Source organism: Phalaenopsis equestris, unplaced genomic scaffold, assembly GCF_001263595.1.
Source record: "Phalaenopsis equestris unplaced genomic scaffold, ASM126359v1 Scaffold235546, whole genome shotgun sequence".
Classification (NCBI taxonomy): Eukaryota; Viridiplantae; Streptophyta; class Magnoliopsida; order Asparagales; family Orchidaceae; genus Phalaenopsis; species Phalaenopsis equestris.
Window position 1 is genome coordinate 63242 of NW_018253411.1, and position 9664 is coordinate 72905.

At 32.8% G+C, this 9664-nt stretch overlaps 1 protein-coding gene across 3 annotated transcripts in view; it reads right to left on the reverse strand.

Moving 5' to 3' along the window:
* The window catches only part of LOC110039146, a 35361-nt gene extending 26791 nt beyond the window's left edge, over positions 1-8570 (reverse strand). Inside the window, exons 1-3 of one of the 3 annotated variants that reach the window (XM_020744105.1) lie at positions 8404-8570; positions 5878-7416; positions 5511-5762 (exon numbers count right to left, since the gene is read on the reverse strand). In XM_020744105.1, the coding sequence (XP_020599764.1) occupies positions 5511-5762; positions 5878-7047 (1422 nt within the window). In that variant the 5' untranslated portion in view covers positions 7048-7416; positions 8404-8570. Of the gene's footprint in view, positions 1-5510; positions 5763-5877; positions 7417-8349 lie in introns of all 3 variants that reach the window. The other 2 variants (XM_020744106.1, XM_020744103.1) reach the window with 2 other exon arrangements.
* Positions 8571-9664: the final 1094 nt, after the last annotated feature.

A 9664-nucleotide genomic window follows, 5' to 3' on the forward strand; every position in this document is an offset into this window, starting at 1 on the left:
AATTTTGTGAAGAAAATGTGTTAGATTAAAGGTATATGAATGGAAATTGTGGGAAAGAATTGCTCAAACAAATCAATACACGTTAAAAAAATAACAATTGGGAAGGTTTTTAGAAGTACTTAGATTATTCATAGGTGGATGTGTGCACTATCGATGAAATAGACTTGATTTATGAAATGAAAGAAATGCAATAATAAACTAAATGAATTCTACCTTGTTTTAGCAAAGAAAAAAATTTGATTTATCAAGCAAATAGAAAACATTTCATGTCCCAAGATTCTTATTAAATGAAACGCCATACTAAAATAAAAAACAAGATTAGTTGTGTAGTTTAAAGATAACAACACCCATTTTTGTTAGAAAGAAACTTGAAAAGAACACAAGGAGAAACTAAGCTCCACAAGCTATATTAATTATAAAAAGACAATCAAAGACACCACCCAATGCTAATCTATAATAGCAAACTAGAAAACACAACACTTGGATTAAGTAGAATAACTTCCATGCACTAAAGGACATAATAAAGAAGACAATCTCCTTATAAACCCTACATTAAAAAACATTGTTTCTTGAAAAAAGCACAATCCTTTAAGAAATTTAAATAGCTGTGTACTTCATGCCAATATGATATAAATAGACACAATATATAAAACATTAATTAAAAAGAACAAAATTTTAATAAGTAATCAAAAAACAATGAACAAAAAGGTAAGAGAGGGAAATATTAACCAAGGTATGTATACTCTAAGAAAAAAGAGTCAAACAAGTCTCGTCAATAAAAATAATGAAAAATTGAAATTAAAATTTGATGGATAATGTTACAAATAAGAATAATTTAAGAATTTACATCATCAAATCTAATGTCCTACTAGCCTTATTTGGTATAAATATATTGGCAATAATTTCAATATTTCTTCATTTTTTATGTTTAGTGATGAAATGCATATTAAATTTATAAATTTCAGCAATTATTATTGATAAATTTTTTACCAAATAACTCAAATTAAAAAAAACAATTTATTAAATGTAAAAATTTCAAAGATGTAAATTCCTAAAATATCAACATTCACACCCCATACCCACAAGATCAACTAAATTAATGCACAATAAAATGTCGTAAATAAAGAAGCATTTCTAATACTAGAGATAATTTAGCTATGATATTTGAATATCAAGTAGACGCGATCCTATATAAATGTGCCAAACTTAAAAAAATCACTCACAAAGTGATCTTTTGCTCCTCATCAAACAAACTTGTGCTTTTTACAAATATAATCCAAAAAGCATCACAAATATGTTTGAAATAGCGAGTAATATAAATCTGCAATTCACTATCAGCAGTGATTCAAATTCATCGTCCAGAATAGCTTCAGAAGTAAGCAATATTACATTGCATAACATGGGATTGGTTGTCAACTTATAATATGTAGAGAGAAAAGCATACAAGAAATCAATAATAAGTTCTTGAAATGAGATCAAGTCAAATACATCTAAAATTATAGTAATGCCACAACTTTTTTAGAATATTTAATTTATAGTAGCAAGCTCAAATACCTTATAAGATAATGAATTAACAACCGAAATGATATTTTAGACGTCTTCATTTTAATCTTAAATTTTTTTCAAATGTTCAACTTAGTCAATTTCAACCAATTTGGCTATCATAATTTTTCATTTCCTTTGGCAAAAGTCAGTGAATAGAAACTTTTCATAAGGGTGTTTAGGACTTTATAGGGTCAATTTCATTAGTTTGAGCCGAACTTATCAATGGAAAATGACTTACCATAACAAAGGGCCCCATAAAGCAATAGTACATAGCGTATGGCATTGTACGCCATTTTAAAAAAGATGTTAAATATTACATAAATTACGAGTAGAAATACACATAAATACCAAAGAATATTAAATTGAAAGGTAATTATGATAATAAAAACTATAACAAATAGCTTAAATTCAAGTGTTCAATAGCTCTATTAGTTAAAATTTAAATAATTACAATTTTTTGCAAATAAAATGTTTTCATATGAATTATACTAGTCATCTAAAAAAGTATCACTATCATGTAAGTAAAAAAAAAAAGCATTATTTCCTACATCAACGACATTATTATCTTATAAAGCATAACCTTTTTAATTATGCTCTTCAGAGAAACGATGTTATCACGACTCGACATGGAGACTTAGAATTAATGAAGTAATTCAGAGTCGATTATCTTCTATAAGTAAACCAATGTCGACTATCTTCTGTAAATAAACCAGGGTCCATGACAATCTAAGACGGAAGAGTCATGGAATCTAATAAAAAATACACCAACAAGATAAATAAATAAAATTAACGACAAAATTTTGTGAAGAAAAGGTGGTAGATTAAAGGTAATATGAATAGAAATTGTGGAAAAGAGTTGCCCAAAGAAAGTGCACATGGGAATCAATATGCATTAAAAAAATAACAATTGGGAAGGTTTTAGAAGTACATAGATTAATCATAAGTAGATGTGTGCACTATCCAGAAAATAGACTTGATTTATGAAATGAAAGAAATGCTACAATAAACTAAATGAATTCTATATTATTTTAACAACAACAAAAAGGTTTTATCCCACTAAATGGGGCCCTCTACAAGAATCCTTTTTCTCCATTAAGTCCTATCGAGAGTCATATTTTCATTTAATTCTAATAAATTAGATTATTTTTTATACAATATGCCAAGTCTTTTTAGGACTACCTCTGCCTTTCTTAACCTAAGTCGAATCTAAAACATCTACTCTCCTAACCGAATAATCAAATTGTCAACGTTTAATGTGATCAAACCATTTAAGATGACTCTCTCTAATCTTGTTTGCCACTGGAGCTACATCAACCATTTCACGGATATATTTGTTTCGTATTTTGTCTCTAAATGTCAAGCCACACATCCAACTAAGAATTCTCATCTCAACAACACTTAACCTAGTTATATCCTTCTCTTTTAAAGGCCAACATTTTGCGCAATAAAGCATCGTAGGTCTCACCACCATCTTATAAAATTTTCCTTAAAGCCTATGCAGTACTTTTCTATCACACAATAGGCCCGATGCATTCCTCCTCCACTTCAACCAACCAGCATGAATTCTACTAATAACATCCTCATCTATATCACCACCACTTTGAACAATCAACTAAAACGCTCACACTTTTTAATGATGTGATCACCCATAGTTAAAACACTGCAACTAGATCTACTACTACTAAAATTACATTCCATTTCTTCAATTTTAGATCTACTCAAACGAAGGCCTTTAAACTCCATTGCAGACCTCCATAATTCAAGTTTTTCCTGAACTCCTTCTATGAACTTATCCACAAGAAGGATACCATCAGTAAAAAGCATACGCCAAGGTGCTCCTGCAAATGTCCAATAAGAGCATCCATAACTAAGGCAAAAAGATATGGACTTAAAAGTCGATCCCTGATGTAATCTAACTGAAATGGGAAAATACTGGGTCGATCCTCCTTTTGTTCAAACACAAGTAATGACTCTAAAATGCATATCTTTATTGACTTGAATATAAGCCATATCAACACTTTTTCTTTTCTAGAACTCTCCAAAGAACTTCTCTTGGAACCTTTTCATAAGTTTTTTTTCTAAATCAATAAAACTTAGATGTAGATCTTCCTTACTCTCTTTTTACCTCTCCAACAAACCTCTCAATAAATGTATAGCTTACAAAGTAGACTTGCCCAGCATAAATCCAAATTGATTATGAGAAATGTTTGTATCACGTCTTAATCTATTGTTCAAATACTCCCTCCCATAATTTTAATGTATGAAACATTAACTTAATTCTCTATAATCTGCACAATCTTGTGCATCCACTTTATTCTACTTTGTTTTAAAAAAAAAAGAATTTATCAAGCAAATAGAAAAAATTTCATGTCCCGAGATTCTTCTTAAATAAAACACCATACTACAATAAGAAACAAGATTAGTTGTGTAGTTTAAAGATAATAACACCCGCTTTTGTTAGATAAAAAACATGAAAAGTACACAAGGAGAAACTAAGCTCCATAAGCTCTCTTAATTATAAAAAGACAATCACCAACCAATGCTAATCTGTAATGGCAAACTAGGGAACACGACACTTGGATTAAGTAGACTCACTTCCATGCATTAAAGCACATGACAATCTCCTCATAAACCCTACATGAAAACATTGTTTCCTGAAAAAAGCATAATCCTTTAAGATTTCTAACAACAAGCTTTGTGTGCTTCATGCCAATATGATATAAATAGACACAATATACAAAACAATGAACAGAAAGGCAAGAGAGTGCAAGAGAGTGAAATATTAACCAGAGTATGGTGAAATAAACATCAACATCAAGAAAGTTATAAAATGACCATGATATATAGGCTAAAAAAATGCAGACAACAAATCTATCATCATTAGACTTAGTCAAACTCTTTGGGATTGACTTTTGAGCCCTAATTTGCCATTCATCCTGATTGGTGTAGCAAGATGTTTGAAACATATCTAACATAATTATCATTGGACAACTTCTATTCAAGTTACCTTTAATCTATTCTTTTTTCATTCTAATCATTCAATATTAATTTTATCTATCTACTTATAGGTGCATCTTTTACTCTTTGTGGTACATTCCCAAACTATCCAAGTATATTTTACACTAGCTTGTGTTTATTGAATGCTACTCACTCATTCTTTTAATATCCTTGACAGTTTTGCTGCATATCCATTTCACCATTCGCATTTTTGCCACATTCAACTTCTCTATATATGAATTCATTGCCATATGACTCTCAGATTCATAAAAAGAAAATATTTTAGTTTTAACATCTTCAACAACACAAGCAAACAATGACCTGATATAATTGTATCTTAGGTAGCAAGGATGTGGTGATTAACTTAGACAACAATCATGTTAACTTAGACAACAATCACGTGAATAGGAATTCTTTGCTAAAGCTAGAACTTATGATGCAATTTTATGTCATTTAGTTTTTCAACTGTTATTCGGCATTTTTTATGCCCTGTGAGCCTAATTTGAAAATGAAAGAGCAAAAATTTTTTTAGAAGTAGGGGTTGAACAATGGACACCTAAAACAAATGGCTATCATAAAACATTTCAAGTGACAAAAGTGGCTAAACTAACTTCATGATTAACATGTTTCAACCAGTAAACAAACTCATGGTAAAATAGCTGGTAAAGAATAAGGAAAAGTTAAAATTTCACATACACACCACTTAATTCTTATGCATTTAGATACCTAACACCTAAACTTCATTTTTTACATATATATATATATATATATATATATGTCACCTTATCTATGCTTGAAAAGGAGCATTTAAATTTTCAAAAGTGAAAATAGTGGTACTTTTGATGTTTATAATAGATTTAGGTGGTATAAATGCCAAAAAAACAAAGTTTAGGTGTTACTTATGTAAATACATAGAAATTGCATGTTATGTAACACAATCAAAATTGACAGCTAAAGGGAAGAAATACCAGTTGTATGCGGCCCTTCATAGGAATGCGCAAGCGACTCTTGACAGCTTGGGAATCATCAATGCTGAGGCTTCTTTTCAACTTTTGGCTCTTGCTCTTATTCAATAGCGAACTATCCGCGAGATCAATAGCTGCGTAGTATAACAACGAGCTGTCCCCATCAATACTTGTTACAGCAAAAGGAAGTTTCTGAGTCTGTGGAGAAAAACTGCCACCACTAACATTGAGAACAGCCAAAAACCCATCAATCCTCTGCAACAAGGTTCCAAACAGAACACGAAAATCAATAATATGATACCCATCCGATATGAATTATGAATCAAAAGTATGCCAAGCTCATAAGAAATGGTCAGAAATCCTTACACACCTGGCTGATTTTCCCAGATGAAAGTCGACCAGACAGAAGGGACTCCTCAAAAGAACCAACTAGCGACCTCCTCACATGTAAAACGTTTAAATTTCTCACTGGTTTAGTGCAATGGGATGGGGCTGACTCTGGACCCTCCCAGCTCCTTCCTGAATGATAACCGACCGGGGAAGACAAATAAGACTCATCAAACAACATAGTGCCACTTACGAATGTATTACCAGCCACAGTTACATCTCTAGAATCTGCAGTATCTTCTAAAATCTGAGATTCACTTTCAATCTTGCTGCATATAATTTTCGATGCTCCGACAATATTAGTTCTTTCGGACCCTTTAGGACCGAGAGGAGACAAGAAGAGCGGGGGGGAGTTGACCAACTTAGGAGATATGGCAATCGTGTCAGAATTTCTTGACATGGTTATAGCGTTGATTTTCGTGATGTCTGAAGTATTTGACTGATGAAATAACGAATAAGAATCCTTATTGTGAAGCAAAGGACCATCAGTAAATCTATCTGAACTGAAACTATTATTTTCGTGTTTCATTTGACTAATCCAAGGTGAAACCTGTGAATTTGGACGAACGAAAGCATCAAATTCACTAACACTTTTAATATTTACTTTCCTACAATCCTCTGATTGAAGTAAACATCTCCTAACCGTATCATTAGAGCGATCACAAACATCACCAGTCCCGCCAAGATCTAAAAGGTCACCATGGAAATGCTTGTGAAGCATGCCATTCAGCGGAGATAACAAACGTTTTCTCATCTGTGACCCATTTGATTCTGCTAAACTGCCAAAAGAATCAACACACTTAGTCTCATTCAACACAACTTTTTCCGAACCAAAGATCGAGTCTTGATGGCCAGATTCAAAACCAACAATCCTTATCACTGGTTTTTGGGCATCCTGTCCAACCTTAGGCCTTATCCAACCCCTCTTATCCTTGCAGTCAAGCTTAAGACCTTCAAAGCTTGCAGCTCCATCAATGGCATTCTTAAACTTGAATGGTCCATCTACTCCTTTCGGGAGTTCTGATGTAGTTTTGATATGGAAATCACTAATAGAGGGGCACGAAAAATCACTAATTGATTGGACTGACACTAATGTGCTCAGTGATGTAGCTACTTCATCGGCTGTACTTGGAGGTAATTGAGGCAACCCCATTGTAGAGAACCCCCTATCACAAAGCTATGAAACACTATCTGCAATTATGTGTTTACCATTTGGAACCAAATACTATAGAAAATGTGGAAATTCTTCAATCGGATATAATTTTCTCTATAGGAAAAGAAATTCTCTAATGTCCAACTCAGTGATTTAATCAGTGTTGTAGAATGAACCAAGACAAAATCCAAACATTAATCACAGCCAAATTCAATGCTCTAAAGGCTGAAATGGACGGTTCATAAAGCACCACGGTCTTCTTAATCAAATTCATCAAATCCAAATGTTATTACTCGAATAAAGCTTCTAATTGCATGGTAGCAAGTGAGATCAGAAACTAGTTGCTTTTCCACAAACCAAATTGCAGCGCTGAAAAAAAAAGGTAAAATAGGTAACAATCTGCATTTTGATCAGCAGTTGTGGTAGAAAGTTATATGATAGCCAAAGCACAAAAGGGAAAATTTCTGAATTATGAATTGGATCAGGAACCATATCAATCATTGAACAGAAATCACATTTTTTAAATTGTTTCGATCAAACTAAGGGATCAGTGGGGTTATCAAAAAACAGATTTATGCAAAGCTTCTCTCACAACTAAACAGCATCAAAATAGAATAAATTTGGCAGCACAACTGCGACCAAAGTTTAAGAAAATAAAAACTATGCCAGAGACAACAAGTGAATACAATTTATAATAATAATAAGGAGATCTTTCTAAAGCTAGAGAAATCCATGGTGCACGAAGCCTGCTAAGGCAGATGAAGAAAAAAGGAATATCAACATAAAGTGGGGTAAATTTTAGAAACAACGTAATAGCTCGTAAGATTCTTCAAACTTGTAGACTTCCAGTAAGCAAACAAAACCGTTTCCACACTGATCGGTGAACGCCGGCGCTAAAAAATCAAATGACTGGAAAAAAAAAACCGAAACAAAACAGCGCCATCGCCAGCTCCGATTGATCTTCAAGCAACCAAACTAAGCATTTCAGCTAAAAACTAAAACACCGACATCAGTCAAACGATGACTCCACCAGAAATAAACTACGGATTCAAACCCACCTCAGGAAATTCCGTTACAAGATTCATCAACCCCCCGGATAAAATCAGAAAAATCAAAAGCCAAACCAAGAAAAGTAAGACGATCAAACAACACCCATCTTCCCCAAACCAAATAATCCCAAAAAATTAACACAGGAGGTTCCGTTCACGGCACACATTCCTCCCAAGAACAAACCTTTCCCCCATAGAAATCAACCACAAAACCGGAAACAAAGAATCGAAACAAAAAAACAAGACGGATTACGCTCTCAGAAGGCTCAACCCACACCAATGAAGAGGAGCGATCGGAGCAGCAGACCTGTCTGATCAATGTTTTACGTTACTTTCCGATTAAACTGATTCAAAGTCCATGCATCCAAATTCTCCTTTTTCTCTCCCTTCGTCCTTCTCTTCACCCTTTTTTTCTCCACCCCTTCCTGTGTCCACCTCTCCAATCCCCATGCATCTCTCTCTCTCTCTCTCTCTCTCTCTCTCTCTCTCTCTCTCTCTCTCTCTCTCTCTCTCTCTCTCTCTCTCTCTCTCTCTCTCTCTCTCTCTCTCTCTCTCTCTCTCTCTCCCCCCCCTCACACTGGTGGCTGCAACATGCTTATATATTTTTGCAGCATCGGTTTAAACCAGTAATTTCTGTTAAAATATTATATTAATTGGAAATTTACATACCAATACACAATCCTTTTCTATTTATATATCTAACACCTAAACTTTCATATTTACATATTTACAAATACGCAGATTTATGCACTTTGGTTGCTCCGCCGGACCACTTTTGCTCCCTCCCTTTGAACTGCATCCTTCCAATGAGAATTATGAACTTCATGTTCTTGTTCTCGAAGTAAAATATTCTGTTCCGAGAGCTCATTAAAGTTAGTGAGCACATATTTAATAGCTTGAGATTACAATAAATTTAAAAATAATGATTTTTTTTTAATTTATGATTTATTTGGGTATTTTAAAATGGAATTATGATATATTATTCAAAAAAATTCATTTGATCAGATATGAATTTCCATGCAACATTTAAATTTTGAAAATTTACTTCAATTTTATTAAATTTATAATCAAATTAAACATCTTGATCAAGCAAAATAATATAATAAATATTTTGATTTAAGTATAAATTAGCCTGAATCAAACGCTTAAAATAAAGTTAAAATTTTTCTAGCATTAATTTATGGGTCAAATGATGTTAAAAGTTACATGTTTATAATCAAAATATGAGTTGATATGTGTCGGAAGGTCTATGGAGATAGAATCATAAATTTAGTGTCCTAGTATTGCACGAAAACACAACACACTCAAGTAGTTAAAGAGAAATAAGCAGAAGGAGATGCCTCAATTTTCACATGGAAAACCCTAAAAAGAGAAAAAAAATCACAAGATTTTTCACTATAAATGGTAAGTACACAAGTTCACTCTTCTCTTGAATTATGGAATATGGAGTTACAAAGATGATCATTGTAAATCTACAATAATGGTTCATCGATAATAGTTGTAGTTTGATTGTATATAATTCTCAATGATAGTAGGTTGTAAGAGTCGTAGTCGATTGTTGCAGAGGC